Below are 24,449 nucleotides of genomic sequence, written 5' to 3'. Positions count from 1 at the left end.
GTTTTCTTGAGCGCTTTTTTGAGGTCTTCCTGGTTTTCTATGTGCTGCGTGATTACGTGGGAGGCGTGATGATGTCACACGAAACTCCGCCCCCACAGCGTTGAAGCTCATCTCCATTACAGTAAATGGAGAAAACTGCTTCCAGTTATGACCATTACGCGTAGAATTTCGAAATGAAACCTGCCCAACGTTTGTAAGGAAGCTGTAAGGAATGAGCCTGCCAAATTTCAGCCTTCTACCTACACGGGAAGTTGGAGAATTAGTGATGAGTCAGTGAGTCAGTCAGTTAGTGAGGGCTTTGCCTTTTATTAGTATAGATTACATCTGTAACTTAACATTTTTACGTCTCAATAACAAATTTTAAAAATATACTACTTGTTTCTCTAAAGTGTTTTTTGATTTTGAACCATCATCTGTCAAAAGGAATTCTGATGCCATATTTGGATTCAGCACCCTCAAAAAAAATCTTTCAAAAACAAGCTGGTAATTCGGCTGATAAAAGTTGAACTATAACTACTTTGTCTGACACTTGCCTCCTCTAAATCCTACATTAAAAGCAGTATGTTGTCTCAATTATGCACAGGAATACAAGGCTTGTGCAACAATATAAAAAAAATCAGCATTCTACACTCTACATTCAACCAATAAGGGCAGTAGCCTTAAAACCACTGTAACATTAAAATTACAATCTTCACTTCATATGAATTATGACTACATGGCTTTAAATTAGGAAAAACAATCCTTGCACTCAAATAAAGAATGACAATAATGCATTGTAAACAAGTACAGATACTGTCAATAGTACTTTTTCTCTTTCAGCTGAAACTGAAGGAACTTTTAGCAAGCCTGGATGCAATGCACTGCAGAAAATCTGAGTACAACAGGGGCTCTAAAGGAAATATTTCAAACCACTTCACATAAGAGTGAAAATCTGCTTATAAGAACATCTCAACACCTTTGAAATATTTATTATCTTAGCAAGACATTGACTTTTATTTTTTTTCCTCCATTCTATGAGTTGGGACACTAAAGTCAACTTCCCAAATGCAAACCAAAATACATTTTTAGAATAGACATGCACATCTTACCAGCTTGGTAATCATACAGTGCTACTGCTGTCAGTCCAAGTTCATCTGCATATTCTTCGTAATTCTGTTCTTCTATTAAATAAAATACATATATTATTTTTTCATGTACATGCTTTTAAAATATAACCCTTTATTCTTAACAATATTTAAATCCGTAAGGGCTCCTTAGTAATTTCAAGGACCTCTACAAGGAATATTCTAGGTTTTTGAAGATGAGGTGGTCCCTTAAAGAAAAACAGCTGTTATGGTTATTTCAAGTACATAGGGGTCTATTTAAATTCCCGCTGGCAAAAGCCCTTCGGTTATTACTCATCAGATTTTCTTTCTTGACGCATAGTTCTAGCCCTCATGAAAAAAAGAACATACTGCAGATAACAGCGCTGCAGGGAAATTCTATACTCAGTCTCTACAAATTGTTCAAAAAATACAGCACACAAAAAAGGTTATTTAGTAAACAGATTCTGATTTCATAATAACAATAATAATACCATTCTGCAAGTTGCATGTTTGTATCAAGTTTTCATTATTAAAGCAAAAGTATTTTTAATGTTTAATTGTGCAAGCAAAAGGAGTATTTAATTGACTTCAGCACTCAACTACTAATGCATTATCAAGCAAGACTAAATCATGCAGAAATCTTAAATCTGTGAACAACAAAGTTGAGACCAATAAAATCACTTCTGTGTAGTAATGGTCTATGGTGTTAATTCAGAAATGGAGAATGATAAGCACAAAAGATCCAGCAGTACCATGAGTGCATGAGGAATATTTTTGTAGTCTGAAGGTCAATGAAGGGCACATCTGTTAGGCAATATCACTTACAAAGCAACATAACGGAAAACATATTTTCTCAACAAATAACACATCAGCCATGATTAAAGTCATATGTAAAGCAAATTTATATACAAAGCAATTACAAAATCTGAAGTTCTGCAACAAGCATTACACATTTTCTAAGAAGAAATTTCGAGGGTTAATTTGATGCCTTGCCAATAACGAGCTGTAGGTATACATTGGTATAATTAACGGATGTTGTACTGTATATCCATTGTATATTTAGTTTACTTTTCCCTCCTATTTGGTGTCTGAGAACAGATTTTAGGTAATAAACTTCTGTCTGGAGCAATTGCTTAAATAAGCATAACTTATAAAAAGTGAAAATTTATTTAGTTTATAAAACTTTTAAACCAGGAATGGCAGAGGACTCTTGTTTAAAGAAGTTATATTTGAGATTAAAGTTGGATTAATTCCTATTCATTTATAACAACAAACATAACATAATTCTTCTGTTTTTACTGTCTGTAACTTTGTGTCCATCACCTCTAGCATCCTTTCAACCATACTTTGGATCTTGCCTTAACCCTCGTTATAAATCTGGAGTCTAGCAGTTCTGAGGGTCTGGGTATTTCTGACTGCCTTTGAACTCAGGTCTTGTCTTGCAGAATATGAACAGCTCTTGCATCCTCAAACAACTTTCTACAGGTCATTTTCAGGAACTTTTTCAGCCTGCCTCTAACTTTTTTTCTAAAAAAAGAGATTTTATTCTTAGGATTATGTCCACTACGGTAAATTAAATTAGTAGACATAATCATATCTTATTTGATACTATCAGTAACATTTTTACTCCTGCAACCCATGTACCTATCATAGTCTTCATTCAAGGAAATAATTTCCTTTTCATTTAGTACAACTAAGATTTGTATTGTTTGTGCAAGCATTCCTACCTTAACTAATCATACTCCAATCTACTGTCAAGCTATTTTGTTTCAAACCTCTTAACATTTCACAATTATTAAGGGCACTATATCTCTTACTTATAGAATAAGTTCAGTATTTTTCAAGTCAATATTTCTTCACAATCATAGCATATATTAATTTGCCACACAAAACTTCAGTCTAAAATGAAGTGTATTTTATAAACTTTAAAGGTCTGTTCTGTATTCTTGCAGCTTGCAATGGGGTTAATGGATACACAGGTTAACAGGTGAATGAAAAAGCCTTAAAACTTACCAAATACATTTTTGGGTTGAAAAATGGATGTATTAATCTTTGTCATGAGATTGCATACATATTGCCAAAGATAGTATCCATGTCAATTTAAGAAGGAAAAAATATTGTAACATTGTTCTACCATTTTAAAAGGAGACCATGCATTTTGCCCTAGCTTGCTTTCTTTACAATTTGAAAATTTCTCCAATTATTACCATTATCTACATACTTCAACTTTGACAAAATGTGTCATTTTCTTTCCACAGTTAAGCTGGTCAGAAATTTCACTTTAACAAATCTCTGCATTTTAACTGAATTTAACTGAATGTGAAACTATCTTCCCTTTTAACATTTTGCCATTAATTTAAGTGTGGTCATATAAAACTATTGCTAGCTGTTGTGTCCAAATGGTGGTGGAGAAGGAGTGTCCATGAAAATTATTTTCTCATGTAAAAAGTGGTGGATTTTACGTATGTAAAATGAAAAGCACCTTGGCAGGAAGTGTTCAGCTAAAAGGGAAAGAACTTTTAAAACCACCTACCTCTTACATAATGCCCATCTTCTTCTGTGTTCTGATAAATGTCTTGCTGATATGTTGACTCCGACTCTTTCTCATAGCTCGGCTCTTGGTGCTCTGACTCTTGCATTCCATAACTGGGTTCTGACTTGTAAGCTTGAGATGAAGAGGATATACTTTGATCGGACTCATCTACATAAACATGTTTTTCCTGGTGAAAATATATAAAAGCAGAATTCAGTTAACCATGGATATAATCTGCAATTAAAATAGGTGATTTTTTGGTTTACAAGCAAATTAATATACCTCATATGAAGGGCTGGCAGGTGTTTCTTGGAAATCTGGTTCTGATACTGAAATGGGAGTCTCATTTTCCTTTATCGTACTAGCCTCCTTCAAAATACAGTAAAATCCAACTATTAAACTCAGAGTCTCTCTCTATATTTAAGAAGCTAACAAGACCAACAAAAATTATTACTTTAATTAGATAATTAACAGCAGAAAGCTCATCAAAATGTTTTTTTTCACCAATAGTCAGGTTTTCAGTTAATATTAGAGAATACTACTGACATTTATAATCCAAACCACAGTAGCAGAGATTTTAGGTGTAAGATGCAGAAAGCCCTTTTCATTATTTGGTGGTTGTGTAATTAAAGATGAAAAATACCTCCTGCCTGTTCCTGGCTTCTTCTTGCTCTTGTTTTTCCTTAGCAAGCCGACGGGTTCGTTCTTCTTCAGCTTTCCTTCGGTCATCTTCCTCTTTTTGTTTTGCAATATTTTCAAATCTGGCTTTTATGCTGCTAGTGTTGCTTGAAGCTGTGTGTGAACAAAAAGTAATGCATTTAAAAGTCCATCAGTTTTAAAAGCAGTTATATGCAAATTTGTGCAATCTGGATTACATCCTTTAAAAATCAATAGCAGATGCAAGTTTGCATAAACATCTGCATATTTGAAAGGCATCCATCAAAATATATTTGATCATATACTGTATCTGGTATATTTTTTGCCACTAATTAAGCTCTGCATTTTGTTATCTTCATTTAAGTGTTTCTACATTTAATAAAATACTAATGTTTCAAAAGAAGGTTCATTTTCCAAGCGCTAACTCTGCAACAACCAAAATTATGCTTCACTTGTATTTAACACTAAAATCCCTGAAGCCTATGAAAAAACTTATAATCCTGGGCCACCTTAAATTCCTTTGCACCTCTCCATCAATGTATTCTGTTTTGCAAATTTGTCAATCAGCACAAGCAGCCTGCTATCCCATTCCCCCCACCGTCAGAGCAGAGTCTGTCAGAAAATTTTCACAGCTCAGGTCTCTGTATCTGCATGTGAGGTGCCTGGAGTTATATAGGGTAAATAATATATACTTATTTGGAATAAATACATTTCGTGTGTGTTCCGTGTCTACATCAATCTGTGACAGTGTAGGATGACAGCAACTGCTGAACACATAGCTAAAACAGAAACTTTTCCATGTTATACTAATAATGATTATGAAGTGTATAATGTGTGAAGACTTTTGTCCATATATCAAATAAACATGTGCATTTTTATTCAATAATACACTCACCTAAAGGATTATTAGGAACACCATACTAATACGGTGTTTGACCCCCTTTCGCCTTCAGAACTGCCTTAATTCTACGTTGCATTGATTCAACAAGGTGCTGAAAGCATTCTTTAGAAATGTTGGCCCATATTGATAGGATAGCATCTTGCAGTTGACGGAGATTTGTGGGATGCACATCCAGGGCACGAAGCTCCCGTTCCACCACATCCCAAAGATGCTCTACTGGGTTGAGATCTGGTGACTGTGGGGGCCATTTTAGTAGAGTGAACTCATTGTCAAGTTCAAGAAACCAATTTGAAATGATTCGAGCTTTGTGACATGGTGCATTATCCTGCTGGAAGTAGCCATCAGAGGATGGATACATGGTGGTCATGAAGGGATGGACATGGTCAGAAACAATGCTCAGGTAGCCCATGGTATTTAAACGATGCCCAATTGGCACTAAGGGGCCTAAAGTGTGCCAAGAAAACATCCCCCACACCATTACACCACCACCACCAGCCTGCACAGTGGTAACAAGGCATGATGGATCCATGTTCTCATTCTGTTTACGCCAAATTCTGACTCTACCATTTGAATGTCTCAACAGAAATCGAGACTCATCAGACCAGGCAACATTTTTCCAGTCTTCAACTGTCCAATTTTGGTGAGCTTGTGCAAATTGTAGCCTCTTTTTCCTATTTGTAGTGGAGATGAGTGGTACCTGGTGGGGTCTTCTGCTGTTGTAGCCCATCCGCCTCAAGGTTGTTCGTGTTGTGGCTTCACAAATGCTTTGCTGCATACCTCGGTTGTAACAAGTGGTTATTTCAGTCAAAGTTGCTCTTCTATCAGCTTGAATCAGTCGGCCCATTCTCCTCTGACCTCTAGCATCAACAAGGCATTTTCGCCCACAGGACTGCCGCATACTAGATGTTTTTCCCTTTTCACACCATTCTTTGTAAACCCTAGAAATGGTTGTGCGTGAAAATCCCAGTAACTGAGCAGATTGTGAAATACTCAGACCGGCTCGTCTGGCACCAACAACCATGCCACGCTCAAAATTGCTTAAATCACCTTTCTTTCCCATTATGACATTCAGTTTGGAGTTCAGGAGATTGTCTTGACCAGGACCACTCCCCTAAATGCATTAAAGCAACTGCCATGTGATTGGTTGATAAGATAATTGCATTAATGAGAAATTGAACAGGTGTTCCTAATAATCCTTTAGGTGAGTGTATAACCAAAGAAAAAAAATAATTAGATTTTCATGAAGCTGTCAAGGAGTTAAAAACCCATTTGTCAACTGACAGGAAGTTGATATGCATACTTGAATGGTGTAGAGACTGCTGCCTTATAACGCAAAGGTTCCAGTTTGAAGGCTGGGCGCTCCGCGTTTTGGGTAGTGAGCAGCAATTACTATTACTATAAGATAATAAAAACATACATTTGATTTGAGTCTAACACACCCAGTGTAAATTTTGGATACTTGTAAAAGTCAGCACTTGTTTGTTTATTATTAAGTTTTAGTCTGTCACTGACATTCACATGGCACAATGAACTTGCCTCTCCCTTTTCTGAGTAGATGGCATTTACCTCCATTCTTTTCACAAGAGCAGTGATGACCACAGTGCTGTGATTGATGCCTGCTCAGAACTATTTGTTGTACCAACAATCAAAGATACAATGTCTCGTGACAGCTATCAGACTACAATGAGAGCTCATCATCAGGCACATTCATAAACAATTTTGTGCACATTCACATGCAGCATAAGCTACTACAAACTGTTATATTAATAACATTAATTATTACTGCTTATATGGCATTTCACATTATAAATTTGGATGTATTAACAGCTCTATTTTCCTTTAACCCTTAAAGTGCCACATACCTGGGGGTTAATGCACCCCTGGACGCCAAGTACTTTTTTGATGCATTTTTTAAATAAATGTCACAATTCATAAAGGAAAAGTGAAATTTTAATGGAACACATTTTTTCATGCAAAGAGGATTACAATTACTTGCAACACTGATCATTTTACACACTGCCAATGAACTGCAAAAACTAATTAAAAAAAACTACTGGAACAATATATACAAGGTGCAACTGACGCCATTGATGAAATTCAGTAAATCACCGACCCAACTGCACTTGAACTGGTTGCATGCAAGCACACAGAGATAAATGATGAGGCTTGAAGGCTAGTCTAGTGCAGCGACTGAATCCCATGGACAGTAACGCTGCAGGGCGGCAGTGGACATGAGCTGGCTGCTCAATGAATGTATGGCACTGATTGATTAGCTCCGGCGTGCTGGCCAATTGCACAGGGAAGCAGCTATAGCCGGTTGCGGAGCTCAACAAATGCATGTTGCCGAATATACTCAGCTCTGGCGTACTGGCAAATTGCACTGGGAACCAACTTTAGCTGGTTGCGAAGTTCAATGAATGTACTTCGCCGAATGTATGTCACTGAATATACTCTGCTCTGGCATACTGGCAAATTACATTGGGAACCGACTTTAGCCAGTTCCGGCGGTTTAAGGGTTAATATGAAAGTTGAATGGGACACATTTTTTTTGACATAAAAAGAAACTTATTTAAAATCACTACTTTAACAAAAGAGAAAAATAAACCCATTTGAGCTACATTATTTGTATGAAAATCCGCTATATAAATAAAAATTTTTCTTAAATTAGGGTTAGGGTTTGATTTTTCACAGTTCATGCAATGTTTTAATTCACTTTTTTGCATATTTAAATCTTCCTAACACATTCCCTTTCATGGTCTTATAACAAACAAAAAGACTCATTATGAGCAAGAAAAACAATTGATAATTAAGGGTATCTGAAAAAGCCCATTATTTGGAGCCTATAAATTAAATTACCTGCTTCCAAAGGTTTTGTTCTCTGATAGGCAGGACTTGGTTTCTGAACATCATCAAAGGTGCCTGCACTCTGAGAGGAAAAAGCAAATGATTATTATCTATAAATGTCAGAAGTCATTTGTTTTGTTTCATTATTTCATTATTAAGATAAAGTCAAAGCAAAGAGCTACTTGTGACTTTGTGTAAAGGGGCCTTGGTTTTTCTTTTTGTGTTTGTGACAAGTGCTTACATAGTTAACTGTTGCTCATTTGGAGGCAAAAGAACAATGGCAAAATATTAATAATAACCTCTCTCTTAAATGGCAAAGCTTCTAATTATGTTGTTCACTTCTGAAATAAAGCATAATCTTTGCAAGTGTGCTTTATTAAAAACACCCTATTGCATTTGCACCCTGTATTTCATTTAGTGTTACCAATTAAAACATTTTATTGATTTTTTTTAAAAGCAAATAACATTCCATACAAGCAATTCAAATTTTACAAAACTAAGTTCACATCAAATCAAGCCCCAATCAGGAAAACACAGAGCTAGGCCAACAGAGTAAAACTTTAATAGTAGGAAAAATAAGTAAATAAATAGATAATAACAATAATAATTAAAATAAAGGAAGAGAATCCACTTCCTCAATTTAAATGCTTATTGAAAATGTTATTGATTAAATCCCGCCAGATTTTTAAAAAGTTCTGCACAGATCCTCTGAGAATCTGATTTTTTCCAATTTCACATAATATATAACATCAGTCACCCACTGACCTAAAAAAGGTGGTTTAGGATTCTTCTAGTGGAGCAAGACAAGTCTATGTGCCAATAGTGAAGTAAAGGCAATTACAGTTTGTTTGTCCTTCTCCACCTGAAGTACACCAAACAGCTGTTCGTGGATTAGGAGGGACTGTGACACCAAGGCTGTCTGAAAGGCATTTAAAGATTTTGATCCAAAATAATGTTAATTTGGTGCAGGCCCAAAACATATGACCTAATCAGGTTAGAACTTGATTGCAACATTTGCAGGTTGGATCTTGCCCTGGAAACATTTTGGACAATTTTAAACGAGACAGATGTACTTGACAGATGATTTTTAACTTGAATAATTGTATGCTTTGCACATATGGAAAAAATAGAGTGAATTATGTGCATCACTGCCTTCCACTCTTTTTCTGAGATGCTGTGTGAGAGATCCTTTTCCCACTGTACTCTGGAATCTTTGAAAGGAAGGGACTTTTAGTTTTGTATATTACCGAAAAGCTGTCTGAATCCTCAAGATTGATCAACATTTTTTCTGGAATAGAAATAGGTGGGAGGTGAGGAAAATTGGGCAGGTTTTGTTTAGCAAAGTTTCTAATTTGGAGGTAGTGAAAGAAATTTGTTGCTGGAAAGTTAAATTTGGAGTGTAATTGTTCGTAGGATGCGAAGATGTTGTCTATGTACAGATATCAAAGTGATTTTTGCCAAATGTTTTCCAAACATTAAAAATTGCCCTTTGCAAGAGAGCGTGGAAAAAGGTGGTTAAGGTGCAGTAGTGGCACAGATTAAAGCTTCTCTGTCTTGAAATACTTCCTACATCGGTTCCATATTCTGAGGGAATAAAGCATAATTGGGTTTTAAGTATATTGGTGATAACTTGTATTTACTGGGGTACAAAGCAAGGAATATAAAGAAGCGCTGCAGAATATTTTTTCCATTGCAGACCAAGCCTGTGTATATTCAACTATTTGTGTCAATGTCCAGGTACAGTGGGTACGGAAAGTTTTCAGACCCCCTTCAATTTTTCACTCTTTGTTATATTGCAGCCATTTGCTAAAAATTTGCTAAAATTTAAATTATTTTTTTTCCTCATTAATGTACACACAGCACCCCATGTTGACAAACAAAAAAAAGATTTTTTGAAATTGTTGCAGATTTATTAAAAAAGAAAAACTGAAATATCACATGGTCCTAAGTATTCAGACCCTTTGCTCAGTATTTAGTAGAAGCACCCTTTTGAGCTAATACAGCCATGAGTCTTCTTGGGAATGATGCAACAAGTTTTTCACACCTGGATTTGGGGATCCTCTCCAGTTCTGTCAGGTTGGATGGTAAACATTGGTGGACAGCCATTTTTAGGTCACTCCAGAGATGCTCAATTGGGTTTAAGTCAGGGCTCTGGCTGGGCCATTCAAGAACAGTCACAGAGTTGTTGTGAAGCCAATCCTTCGTTATTTTAGTTGTGTGCTTAGGGTCATTGTCTTGTTGGAAGGTAAACCTTCGGCCCAGTCTGAGGTCCTTAGGCACTCTGGAGAAGGTTTTTTGGAAAGAGGTGTGTGGCACTTCCGATATCTATGGAAAAAGACGAAGGGCCAAGTCCTGGTGCTTCCTGTTTTGCTATATGATTATGAGACATGGACACTATCCAGTGACCTGAGGTAAAGACGGGACTCCTTCGGTACTGTGTCTCTTCTGAGAATCTTTGGCTACTGCCGATTTAACTTTGTGTCAAATGAGCAGCTGCTCACAGGGGAGGGACCGTCAGTAACGGCCACGTGGCACTATTCCCTGAGGTTGATCCAGCTTGCAGGATCCTCACTGTTGAGGACTCAAGCAGCTGGACCAGGCCAAGGGGGCGCCCACATAACACCTAACTGTGGCAGATAGATGGTAATTTCCGGAGGGTGTAACTGGACTGCGAGTCTACCTGGAGGGTGGCGAACCAGGATCCCAAGCTATTTCGTTGTGTGCTGGGTGCGGCAACACGCTGTACCAGTGCATGCTCCCCAACCTGACCCAACTCCAAATCCTTTTGAATATCATCATCCCCAAACCACACTTAACACTACAATTACCACAACCTAAGGAAAAACTCATAGATTTGGCCTACCTTAAATCCATTCACACCTCTCTGTCAGCATCTTTTGTTCTCTAAATGTACCGATAAAGACAAGCTGCAAGCAGCCGGTTATTCCATCCCCCCAACGACTTAGAACATGCACAAACTTCTCACAGCTCATGTCTTGATTGATTATCAGGGAGTGAAGTGGAGTTTTAGAATGGAAATAATAGATTGTTATTTGGAACACACACATTTCATGCGTGTTCCATTTCTACAGTAATCTGTGTAAACACATTTATAAAACAGAAACGTTTTTCATATTTTAGTAATAAATGACAAAATGTAGGCATAAACTATATAATGTATGAAGCCTGAAGTCCAAAGATCACAAAAGGTTCAACAAAAAGACAACAGCTCCCGTGGTGTAAAGGTAAGATTTGCTGACTTGTACTCAAGAGTCCCCGGTTCGATCCCGACTCACTCTTATATTTGCCGTTTTCAGTAGTGAGCTACTCTTATTGTTAATATTATACTGTACACACATATACTTGGTTTGCATCTTTAACACACGAGGTACATTTATAGGACTTGTAAAAGTTAGTTTTTCATATAGCGCTGAACTTACTGCTCTGTACTATTCTGTCCTCTGCATGTTCTGGAGCACAAAAGAAACAGCATACACCAACATGTAGGGACTGGAAAGATCGGGGAACATGCGGCCACCGATTACAAACCGCAAGATGAAAGAAAGAGACAATATATGTGAAAACTTCATCACACTAATGCAATATAATTTGAAAATGAACAGTGTCAGATCGAGTTTTAATATATACGCCCGATCTGACGCTGTTCGTTTTCAAATAATATTGCATGTACTGTGCGTTGATCCTGCTGCACTGAATAAGCTCACTCCTTCTGTAACAGAGCCAGCATATATTCAAACCCGATCTGACGCTGTTCGTTTTAAAATAATATTGCATTAGTGTGATGATGATTTTATACCCAATGTCCCATATATTTGTTTCTTTCTTTTTTCTTCATGCTGCGTCAGCATTGTGCACCAGAAGGCGGGAGCTTATTCAGTGCAGCAGGAACACTCAATCAAAAATAAAGTGACGGTGAGATACGAAGAAGGCAGATTCAGCAGCGTTTGTGTGTCAGCTTTTATCCCTCTATATCAGAGAATGTCCAGTTCCATTGCCTCAAAACACCACTCACATCCACAGTTATTCTCAGTTTCAAAAAAAAAAAAAAAAACTAACAGCGTCAGATCTCTAGGGCGATGTATGTATGGTGATCGTGACTGGGACAATAAAAGTGGGAAAAAAAAAGGTAACTTTTACGAGTACAGTACTATAAATGTACACGGTCTGTTACAGATGCAAACCAAATGTATGTGTGTACTGTATAATATTAACACTACTGAAAACAGCAAATACAGGAGACAGTCAGGATCAACCCAGGGACTCTTGATTACATGTCATCAAATCTTACCGCTACGACACGGAAGCTGTTCTATTGTCCTTCAGCCTTTTGTAAAAAGTTTTTATTTGATCTTTGGACTTCAGGCTTCACACATTCTATAGTTTATGCCTACATTTTGTAACATTTATTACTAAAATATGAAAAAGCTTGTGTTTTAACAATATGTTTACACAGATTACTGTAGAAACGGAACACACATGAAATGCATGTGTTCCAAATAATGATCTATTATTTTCACTCTAAAACTCCAGCAGTTCACTCACTCCCAGAAAATCAAACAAGCCATGAGCTGGGAAAACTTAGTGAACATTCTGCGACGGTGGGGGATGGAATAGCCGGCTGCTTGCCTTAATCAGCACAATTACAGGACAAAAGATGCTGATGGAGATGTGAGGACAGATTTAAGTTTTCTTGTAGGCTCTGGTAATTCTAGTGTTAATAAATCCTGAATGCTATTATCCTCCATTTTGCTGTATTCAGCTCCATCTTTACCAATAACTTTCCAAACAACTAATAGCACCAGTATTTGTGGTCAACCCATCAGTACAATTCATCACCTAAGCCACTCCCACAATAGTTCCTGTTTGTACGAAATGGACATACAGTACTCTCTCGCTATATCGCACTTCAACTTTTCCGGTTTCACTCCATCGCGGATTTTAAATGTAAGCATGTCTAAATATATATCACAGATTTTTCGCTGGTTTGCGGATTTCTGCGAACAATGGGTCTTTTAATTTATGGTACATGCTTCCTCTGTTGGTTTGCCCAGTTGATTTCATACAAGGGACGCTATTGGCGGATGGCTGAGAAGCTACCCAATCAGAGCACGTATTACGTATTAAATAAAACTCCTCAATGATATACAATATGCTTCCCGGCGCGGTGCTTCACATCCTTGAAAGCCCGAACAGCACGTATTGATTTTTGATAGTTTGCTTTTCTCTGTCTCTCTAGACTCTCTCTGACATTTTCTGCTCCTGACGGAGGAGGTGTGAGCAGAGGGGCTGTTCGTGGCCTAGAGGATACAGATGCTCCTCTAAAAGATGCTGAAAGACTACCTTCACATTGCTCCCTTCCTTGCAGCTGCTTTGTCTGGCGTTGCTTCGCATACTTAAAAGCCCGGACAGCCCTATTGATTTTTGATTATTTGCTTTTCTCTCTCTCTGTCTCTCTCTCTCTCTGACATTCTCTGCTCCTGACGCACACTTCTTTGCAGCGGAAGATATGTTTGCATTCTTTTAATTATGAGACGGAACTGTCATCTCTATCTTGTCATGGAGCACAGTTTAAACTTTTAACTAAAGGGTGTTATTTCATGTCTAGAGGGCTCTAATAATGTTAAAAAAGCATATTTAGAAGGTCGTAAACAGGTTTTCTATGCTCGAACTACGAAAATATTCGATTTATAAATAAAGAATCCTACTTCACAGAAATTCATTTATCGTAGTAGAGTCCGGAACGGATTAACCGCGATAAACAAGGGTTTACTGTACAGTAATATGAAAAAGTTTGGGAACCCCGCTTAATTCTTTGGATTTTTTTTTTATCATTGGCTGAGCTTTCAAAGTAGCAACTTCCTTTTAATATATGACACGCCTTATGAAAACAGTAGTATTTCAGCATTGACATTAAGTTTATTGGATTAACAGAAAATATGCATCATAACAAAATTAGACAGGTGCATAAATTTGGGCACCCCAACAGAGATATTACATCAATACTTAGTTGAGCCTCCTTTTGCAAATATAACAGCCTCTAGACACCTCCTATAGCCTTTGATGAATGTCTGGATTCTGGATGGAGGTATTTTTGACCATTCTTCCATACAAAATCTCTCCAGTTCAGTTAAATTTGCTGCCGAGCATGGACAGCCTGCTTCAAATCATCCCATAGATTTTCGATGATATTCAAGTCAGGGGACTGTGACGGCAATTCCAGAACATTGTACTTCTCCCTCTGCATGAATGCCTTTGTAGATTTTGAACTGTGTTTTGGGTCATTGTCTTGTTGGAATATCCAACCCCTGTGTAACTTCAACTTTGTGACTGATGCCTGAACATTATCCTGACAAATTTGTTGATACTGGGTTGAATTCATCCGACCCTCGACTTTAACAAGGGCCCCAGTCCCTAAACTAACCATACACCCCCACAGCATGATGGAACCTACACCAAATTTGACAGTAGGTAGCAGGTGTTTTTCTTGAAATGCAGTGTTCTTCTTCCGCCATGCAAAGCGCTTTTTGTTATGAACAAATAACTCAATTTTTGTCTCATCAGTCCAAAGCACTTTGTTTCAAAATGAATATGGCTTGTCTAAATGAGCATTTGCATACAACAAGCAACTCTGTTTGTGGTGTGAGTGCAGAAAGGAAACTACAAATGACATGAGTTTCTGCTGTGGAAATGTTACAAAAGTTCCTAAAAAAGTTTCTAAAAAATACCTGGATCCTGAAAAAAGTTCCTGCAGTTGGAAAGTACCTACAGAATAAGTGTTTGCTGTTTTAACTTTGTAAAGCAGCATTCTGCCACAATTCTCAGTTGTCAAACAACCGCTTACAGGACCCTGATCAATGACTTACAAAACAGAAAAAAAAAAAACCATGTGAACTCCCCCAGTCTCCCCTCCAATAAAAAACCGCCAAGACTCTGATCCAAGATATTAATTGTTAAGCGCTCAATTCACTTTTATGGTACCCAAGTGTACTTTTATTTAACAGTAAGAAGAGGTCAGAATCTTAAATTTTCTTGCATTTTATTCTGAAAATGAAGCTTATGGCTACTGATTGCATTTTAATTAATACTGAGACTGAAACTGACAACCATTAAAAGAATTGCAATATTTTCCTCTGGCATATTTAGTGTTTTTATAAAGCAAATAAAAAAAAAATGCCAACCAGCCCTACTTCTGCAATCAGCAGTATTAAATCATTACAGCTAAGTGATAGTCATAATAAAAAAAAAAAAACTTGATGATTGTACTGTAAGTACTTCATGAATAAATTTGCCTGTGTAATGTTTATGAATGATGGTGGAACTGTAACAGCAGCAACTAATTTAACTTAAAAATAGAAAAATAGAGTCATATAATTTACTTTATGCCGAGGACATGAAACATACATTAAAGCTTTTTTGTAAGGAGATCAGCACATTTATCAGTTAATTATCTCACCATGTCTGAAATAAGAAAGCAAATGCACATAAATACCTTGTCCATTCTGTCCTTCTGCACTCCATATTTTCCACCAAATCCCTTAGCATAGTCTAGAAACAGAGGAAGACATAATGCTTTTAGTAGGACATTTAATGATAGTAGTGTAAAATCTTCTCAAAAACAATATTAATCAATGTCAGGAATAAAAAGGTTTTACTGTGATATTACAAGCTATAATTTTGAGAAGACTTTTCAAAGAACTGCTATTATACACCATATGTTTAAGTGGGGCTGTAAATACAGTACATGCATACAAGCATACACAAATATTCAAGAGACAAAGCACTAGCCCCCTGAATCCACTTACAAATGTATATTCGATACTTCATTCTGATCAGTAGCCTTGGACAAACTTTAATGTCTAAAATACTATGGAACTTCAAACAGCAACATAACATTATTACTGTCAACAGGCTTTGGCCAGAAGAAAAATGGAGCAATAACTTTCAGTTATTTAATTTGGATATTTACCATATATACAGGACAGTAGAGAACTGTATTGGTTATTGGCAATGTACAAGAACTAAAATTTTTTTACTGAACTATAACAGACATGGGGCCATGTCTGCAGTTTATAACCACACTGAATAAAGTCATTTATTGACTGACAAAGATTACCCTTTAAAGACTGAAATGCACTTAGCCTCAGGTTCGTTAGATTAACTTATTAAAATCAACTACTGGAGGAAACTACAAAATAGAAAAAGAAAAACAGCTTTCAAATACAAGTATTATAACCAGACAACCCTTATGGGTTTAAACTGGAAGGAGCTTCACTAAAATACAGACAATTTATAAGGAGCCAAACATATACAGTAAATACTGATTATTTTTCCTTACATTTCAAAAACTAACTTAACACAGGAGGATAGTCATTTAACTATAAGAATCATAGATTCAGGGAGTGGTGCAAAGAACACAGAAGATTATAATAAAAAGCACTTTTTTCCTGCAATGGGAAGGTGGCGCAGTGATAGCGCTGATGCTTTACAGAAAGAAGTTTATGGGTTCAATTCCTGGGTCCTCCCTGCCTGTACAGCGCATTGAGTAGTGAGAAAAGTGCTATATAAATGTAAATATTATTAATATTAAGCATACTGGGGCTGCAACACTTATAATTCAAATAAAGTAACTGGATAAAAATTTAATAAAAATGCTTACGTTCCAAGTTAAAAGGAAATAAGGAGGATTAGGAAATATCAAAGTCATCATAACCCATGCTGGGCACAATTTTAAGGGAGACAGAGTTTGAAGCTAAAAAGCAAAACACACACCAACAATATTAGAGTCCTAATTAACTACTAAAAAATGGCGGTATGAAGTGCAAGTTTCAACATGTTATACTTAGGCTGAATAGTGCACTTGTGAGACCACATTTAGGATTGTGTCCAACTGTCATCTCCAAATTATTAGGACAAAGTCTTAGACTATTTCTAGAACACAGACACTATAACTGTTCTGGCAACTAGAAAAAAACTGAAGGACCAGAATTTTTAAGCTTGAGCAAAATAAGACTGGACAGAGACAAGACAAGAGAGAAATACCAAAGCTAAAGGAAATGCTTAACCATTTAACCTGCTGTTAAAACCAGTTACACATGAACACAGGGAAACTGATTAAAAGCTGCTTACTTGTACATTTGTTGCAACAAATTACTTCACACAGAGAATAGTATATGCACTGAGTAATGTGTGTATCATCATACTTAAAAAGTAGCATTTTGCACAATTGTCAAATTTTGGCTCAACAAAACTGGGTGAAAATGAAATGAATTCTTAGGTGGAATGCCCTGTTTTGTATCAAAATGGCTTAAACATGATGATACATTCTCAAACTTGCTTACTGATTTGCCTAATTCAATTAAAGAACGTGAACAGGTCAGAGCCTATGCTGGCAGCACTGGATGCAAAGTGGGAAACAACCCTGGACAAGGCACCATTAGATTACAAGGTCCACTCGTGTACACATCTAAATTAACAAATGGCCGTGTAATAATTGCCATTTAACCTAGCACACATTGTTAGTGATTCTAGTGGCAAAACAGAGTATCCAGAGGAAATCCAACGCAGGTACAGAGACAACATACAGAACCACACGGATCACAGGGTTCAAATACACAATGCAGAACCTATCATTATGTTAATTCTTAAGACTTTTTACATATAACTTTACACCAATATATAACAACATTAATTGTTGTTTTTGATGTTTGAGTTATTATGTGTATTTTCTATTATGTTTATTATTACGTACAGCTCTTTTAAAAGTTCCTGTGTTTGTTGTAGGTGAATCCCCAAGAGGCTGTGGGAGCTCCAGCTGCTGATCAGTGAAGCTGCTGGAAGGAGTTAAGGTATTGGTTTTCTGCATTCTTTTTTTTTTTATCGCTTTGCTCTGTTTACTGGATGGTGTTTTGGACTTGTTTGCTTGGATATTGCCTTTTGGCAACTTCTTACTCCTTATTGTCATTTTAAGCACCTTTTGTGACTATATTTGCTCTTTAATAAAATATTCCTCATTAATTAATGATCCTTGTTGCCTTTTGGCAACAAGCAAGAGATTTTAAGGCCCTCCTTGAAAGCACTTTGAGACTGTTTAGATTTATATTGAGCTGTTTAGACAATTTTCCATATTTGTGCCAGATTGATGCCTCCTACAGATTTCCAGGGCAAGCTGGTCTGAAGGCAAGTCACTACTGGGCTGGCTAGTGAAGGTCTTAGCCTGCCTTATATGGTTTTGTGGGGGCATCACATGCACTTTTGTCCTGTTCCAATTTCCTTAACACAACAAATGCAATGGAAGTTAAAGATAAAACTACTACAGTGTTGCATTTCCACTCTCCCTTCAAGTCTGAGTTTACATTTTTGTTGGTGTTTCATATATAATTCTAAACATGTTTCTTAAACTGTTATTCTTGAAAGCCTCCTTCAGCAAATGCAGTAAAAAAAACAATTTAAGAGTTCTACTATTGGATATTCAGTAATAATTATTGCAGTAAGACAAAACATTTTGCAAATTTTACATGCAATTTCTTTAAAATAAGCTGTATCAAGAAAACAAATTACATGCTATAATCCCCTAGCTAAGAACTATTCTTTAAATTCTGTATGAAAATAACAGCTTTCTTTAAAAAATTACTACCTTAATACAGTATACTACCTGAAAAAGCTAACATGCGGCATTATGCAAATAACAGAAACATCACACTTAATTTATCATTAAAAGATAATATAAAACAAGTGTCAGTACTTACCACTTATGAAGGTCTTTCTAGAGCAAATACCAGTATTGACATTGACCAAGAACATTAACCAAAGTCCTTGAAATTCTCAAAACTAACTATTCATAAACTAGTAACAAGTTACTTACAAAAAACTCAAGAAAAAGAAAAAGGAAAACAGACAGATGATCCCAATAGCCAGTAGCTGAACGACACCATAAAGAAAATACCTTTCTGAGACTCATGCAGTTGAAGCTTTTCTTGATGATCCCAGCCGAGGGCAGACTTGTCCTGTCTGTCTGTTTGGACACCAAACTTCCCTCCAAACCCTTTAACATAGTCTGCACACATAATAAAAACATTATGTGGCAAATAGGAAGATGAGAGAAAGAAAAAGAAAAAAAAAAAACAAACATTCACCATAGCAAAATAATTACATGCAAGTAAGAAAGAAAAGTCAGAATAAGAAAAACGTTTAGTTATATATATTAAGAATTTAAGTGCCTAGTAAATACCATTTCCCCAACACCAGCAGAACAAAAGCATGCTTCCTCACACCATGCATTTCAACTTCAGTATGGCCCAGAGTATAATATCCAAGTACTTTTCACAGTTCCCAGTATAACAATTTCTGTATCTTTTTCGAGGGAGCCCAGGACCCTTCTTCAAGCAATGTTCAGACAAGAAGAGGGCCTGAGTTCCCTTAATAAAAGCTTGCATATTGTAACCTTTATAGTTAGCCAATAAAATGTGTCATTTTGCTTGACTCCTCATTGCATATATTTTTTACACCAATTTGTGCATTTTGAGCTTAAAGCAGGAAGTCAAAAGGCTAATGAAATAACTTATTAATTAGTACCCAAGTTCTTAAGTACCAAAAAAAATAAATGTATACGTAAAATGTAAAAATAAACTGTATAAATATACATATACACACACACATAAAATATATATATCAAAACCTGAACATATTTCAGTTTAATATACTGAATAAGCTGTTCAGAACATAGATCCACAAAAACCCAATTTCCAGAAATATGGTATACAACAGAAGTGACACTGACCACCAACCCTGAGCTACACATGACACTTTATTCTGTCTATGATAAATCCATGTTTTCCTGAGGGCAAATTAAGTTTAAAACGGTAGGAGTATGTAATGAAGTTCATAGATCTAACCAAATGGCTACTAATTGCAAGCTTTTAAACAATATAAAACAACATTTCCTCCCTTAATAATTTAAAAATTTGATAAACTGACAAAGAAGTGTATTTTGATACCTATAATTGCATTTGCAATGCATAATATGCATAATACCAAACTGTATAAATCCTGTAAGAAGCAACATACCAACAGCACAGCATGCACAAGTTCACCTAATGGATTCTCTACCACAAATATTTTGAGTTTAAGCAAATCTTTGTCTGCAAAATAGATCATTGGGCCCTACTGAAATGAGCTTTAACAATATGAAATACACCCCTTTGCTGTGCCCAGAGCTACTTTTTATAAAGCATATGAGAATGCCAAAAGACTAAAATACAAAGCAAACTCTAATGGGATACTGCAATTCAATCTAATTTTTGAACACTATTATTATGGTAAAATAAAATGCAGCTTTCACGAGGCATAAACACACCAACTATATAAGAAACAAAGAACACACCTTAGATTATGGGCACCTACAGGTTGCTTAAATTAAACAAGTTTTGTGAATTAATATTTGGAAAATTTGATGTTAATATTGACAACTCTGTATTTTATTATACAGAGTTTTCACAAAAAATTACATTAAAAACTTCATGCAAGTGTACCCGGTAAACTATAATAATGCTTGCATGAAGGCAAGACAAAAATCAGTTAAAATACTTATATAAAAAAGACAGAACAACTTCTTTAATAAATTCATCAACAAATTGTGCACACTGTTGAACGGGAAAAAAAAAAACCCACCAATCTCTTTGGTTCTTGTAATAAATTATGCAGCTACAAAAGTAAACATAAAATAAAAGTAATGGGGAACATGGGCAGCAAAAATATAAGCATCTGGCACATCTGCCAACATTTCAGCTAACAGCAAAGAGACAAAAAGTGAATCATAACCAAGCCTCTTTTTTCTGCAGGAGGTATAAAAGTCAGAATGAACAGTTCCCACTGTGATCAATACCTTTCTTTCTACAGCTTAGACATTGCAATATAACAAGCTTTAAGAAAGGCTGATTATGACATTTACGATTTTTGAAGATGGAAGTTACTTTTCACAATTATGCTCTTTTACCATTTTGCCCAGATAAGTGAAGCTGCACATAATTATAAACATTTCCCTAAGCATCCTTAAGATGTGGACAAGAACCGCACAAAAGTCAAAATGTGAAACAAAGTAATTAAAAAAAGAAAAAAAAGTCATAAACACACTTTGACAGGAGATCAAGCACTTGGGGTATACTTTGCTTTTTCAGCATGATGATTTTATTTTTCAAAGGCATAATAAATAAACAAAAAAAAAAACCCATGCACTGGGTTTTATGTCTGCATCTATAGAGTCAGCAGCATTATGATTGTGTCTGCATTTTTCCTCCCAAAATAATTTGGCATGATTTGCAAGATGGACTGGTGTCCTGTTGAGTGTTGGTTTGTTTTAATTTCATGTTCAGACTGGAGATAAATTAGTAATCTGCTTGGATAGACACTTTTTGCCTTTATAGTGAAATCCCTAAATTATTCTTCAATAAGACAGCCTAAGTTACAGAGCTGATTTATGTTGCTCAACATGACTGAATTTGTATTGATGTATTTTATTTGGAAACACTACAAAAATAAAATTGATAAAAATGCATTGCTCATCAGTATTTAAAAAACTGCTTTGTAAGAGTTAAATCAATTGCTAATTACATGTGTGTCAATCATAGTGCAGACTGATGTACAAACAACATAACATGTAAAAATGCTAAAAAAAAGTTGCACACATTTTAACAGGTATGATGTCCTATGTAATTTATAAACCTACTCAGTTAATGCATTTGTTGTGAAAGATGCAAATGGTAAGATATATATTATAATTATTATATATTTAAAACAGACTGTTGAATCTAACCTACTCACTCTACCCATGTTTATTTTGATGTGCATGAAGTTTTTGCTCATTATTACAAAACTTGTTTTCCTTAATAATTCTTGGCAATGATCTTTTTTTTTTTTTAAACATGCCACTGATTTCATATTTAGCAAGTAGCAAAAAATTAGGTCTGATTAACCACTCACTTAACTGCAAAACCAATATAAAGTACTAAACTTTTTGGTTGGCAAAAATATATTATGGTGACTGGAAACAACTGACACCAAACACAGACTATATGATACAAAACTGAAAACGAAAGATTATAGTACTTTTAAAATTTCAGTGTTCTCTGCTAAACATTTCAGCTTTACTCATAACAGAAAGCAGCTGGAGTGCAACATCTGACACTCATTCCTCATGTTAGACTCAAGGCTGTATTGTATTTGAGAAGGGAAAAAACCCATAAAACGTTATTAAAAAAAAGTATTTATATTTTGGGGATACATGCATTTTAAAATATACATTGTACATGTACCACAGTGCATTTTCAATCCTTCACTATTGATAAATGTACATGTATTTTTAAGTAATATTATAAAATGGGGACATTAATATTTGTAAATTTACAATGGCCAATCACAGAAGATTACAAGTAATTTCACTCACCTGCTTATTCCAATGCAGGGCAGCAACCTATTATAGCAGCATTAGATATAAGGCAAGAAACAGCCATAGATGGTATTTCAGTCCACTGCAGGACACACTGATGCAATAAATTAGCCTGCATTTATTTTAAATATGGGAGGAAATAACTACTGTTTATGTGTTCATAACTCTGTATATTTGTGGTAGTGAACTACATGGTCTGCAAACACTCTTTATTTTCATAGAGAATAAGACAAACCACCCTGGATTATTCTGGAGCTATGTACTCTGATGATCCAGGATTCAAAATAACAAGTAACACAATGAAAAAGATGCTGCAACTTTTTACATTTTACTTGGTCCATTGGTAATTTTGTCCAAGTCTTGAATTTTACTCATTGTTATTCATATTTTTATAACATTACCAGTATGAGCCTACAAACTACAAAAAATATAAATTACATATTTGTAATAAATATCTGCAATACAAAAATAAGACAATGAATTACCAACCTTTTTGAGATTCATGCTTTTCTGTTTTACCCTGATATTCATATCCAACAGCACTTTTGTCCACTTTGTCAGCTTCCACGCCAAATTTTCCACCAAAGCCTTTTGAATAATCTGCAATTAAGAAATATCTGTATATCACTTAAATAAGAAGGCTTTCCAAACTGAGCAAAAATCACTTGAAAGTAGCTGATACTAAAAGAACTTATGTTTTAATAAAATGTTTATAAAGATGAAAAAAGTGAAAGACTGAGAAGCACTTATCTGCTTTGCTCCAACAAACATTTTAATGAAACTTCAGATAGAAAGACAGACAGACCTAAGCCTAAAAGTGCAACGATTTTATGTGACTTTTTATGCCACTTTTTGTCACACTTTAAATCGGACTTATTTTAAAACCTACATGTTTATGTTTGGTATCATTATTTTCAGAATTTATCGAACTTTAATGGGATGTTGTTAGATTTTCAGACTCTTATTCCATTTTTAAATTATAAACTAAAATATCAAGAAAATCATGGTTTTTATTTTTGATCTATTCATAACAGCCATGGTTGAATTTAGATGATTTAGATAGTTGAAGGTCGAGTTACAATGACCCACTGTATACCAATTTAGTTTTTTACGTCATTTTTCCTGTTATTTAAATGTAATTTTTTAAAAAAAGTTTTTTTATCTGTAAAAATGTCAATTAAAATGAATGGATCGTTTATTTCATCTCTTATAAATACTCATTGAGCATAGTGGACCTCAATTTAGCAGGAATATTTTGTTCTTATTTCATGATTTTTACTACATTAAATAATTTTTCTTTTGTACATTTACAGATTTTACTAATTGGGGGACTAGCCAACCTAGTGTGTGTGTGTGTGTGTGTGTGTGTGTGTATGTAAATACATATATACATATATATGCATATGTACAATTTTGGAACTGCCTTTGTGGCAGAATGAGAGCACTATAGACAGCAATACAATGAATTAAAATTTTTACTAACAGCTTCTACTCCTGGCTGAACATCTGCTAGCTTGCTCTGCATATTATTATTGTGTGGCTGCTTTGGAAAAAAGAAGCAAATGTTGAATCATAAAAAGGAAGTAATTTAAAATGAATGCAAAAGAAGCCTGTTACGTTTAGCGGCAGTAATTACCTAGTAATTTAAAAAAGTAGCTGTAAAAAAACCTGAAGACACTGCAGCCCTACATGATCTCCCCATTGCTTCATATATCACACAGTTATTTGTAATGCCAGCTAATAGAAAATATTAGCTGGCATTGCCTTGAGTATACTGAAATTGTAGTTTTATTGGGAGAGTTTAATGTTCAGCAGCAGAATAAACAGAGGGGCATGATAAGAATAAACAGCCAAATTTATTTTAATCCAAAAGGTGAATAGATACAACTATTTGTCCCTGGGAAGAAATTGGGCTTTTTACAGAAGCTTTTTAAATGAATAAATATATATGCACACACACTACACTAC

At 35.5% G+C, this 24,449-nt stretch overlaps 1 protein-coding gene across 2 annotated transcripts in view; it reads right to left on the bottom strand.

The window, feature by feature from the left end:
* The window catches only part of LOC120526111 (src substrate cortactin-like), a 71,490-nt gene that overhangs the window by 8,390 nt on the left and 38,651 nt on the right, over positions 1-24,449 (bottom strand). The window contains exons 7-14 of one of the 2 annotated variants that reach the window (XM_039749037.1): positions 22,971-23,081; positions 18,984-19,094; positions 15,531-15,586; positions 8,033-8,102; positions 4,262-4,410; positions 3,901-3,987; positions 3,619-3,805; positions 1,089-1,160 (exon numbers count right to left, since the gene is read on the bottom strand). In XM_039749037.1, coding sequence (XP_039604971.1) covers positions 1,089-1,160; positions 3,619-3,805; positions 3,901-3,987; positions 4,262-4,410; positions 8,033-8,102; positions 15,531-15,586; positions 18,984-19,094; positions 22,971-23,081 — 843 coding nt within the window. The remainder of the gene's footprint in view (positions 1-1,088; positions 1,161-3,618; positions 3,806-3,900; positions 3,988-4,261; positions 4,411-8,032; positions 8,103-15,530; positions 15,587-18,983; positions 19,095-22,970; positions 23,082-24,449) is intronic. The other variant, XM_039749048.1, reaches the window with a different exon arrangement.

Source organism: Polypterus senegalus, chromosome 1 (assembly GCF_016835505.1).
Source record: "Polypterus senegalus isolate Bchr_013 chromosome 1, ASM1683550v1, whole genome shotgun sequence".
NCBI lineage: Eukaryota > Metazoa > Chordata > Cladistia > Polypteriformes > Polypteridae > Polypterus > Polypterus senegalus.
The sequence above is the reverse complement of the archived record's forward strand: the minus strand, read 5'-3'. Positions and strand labels throughout refer to the sequence as shown.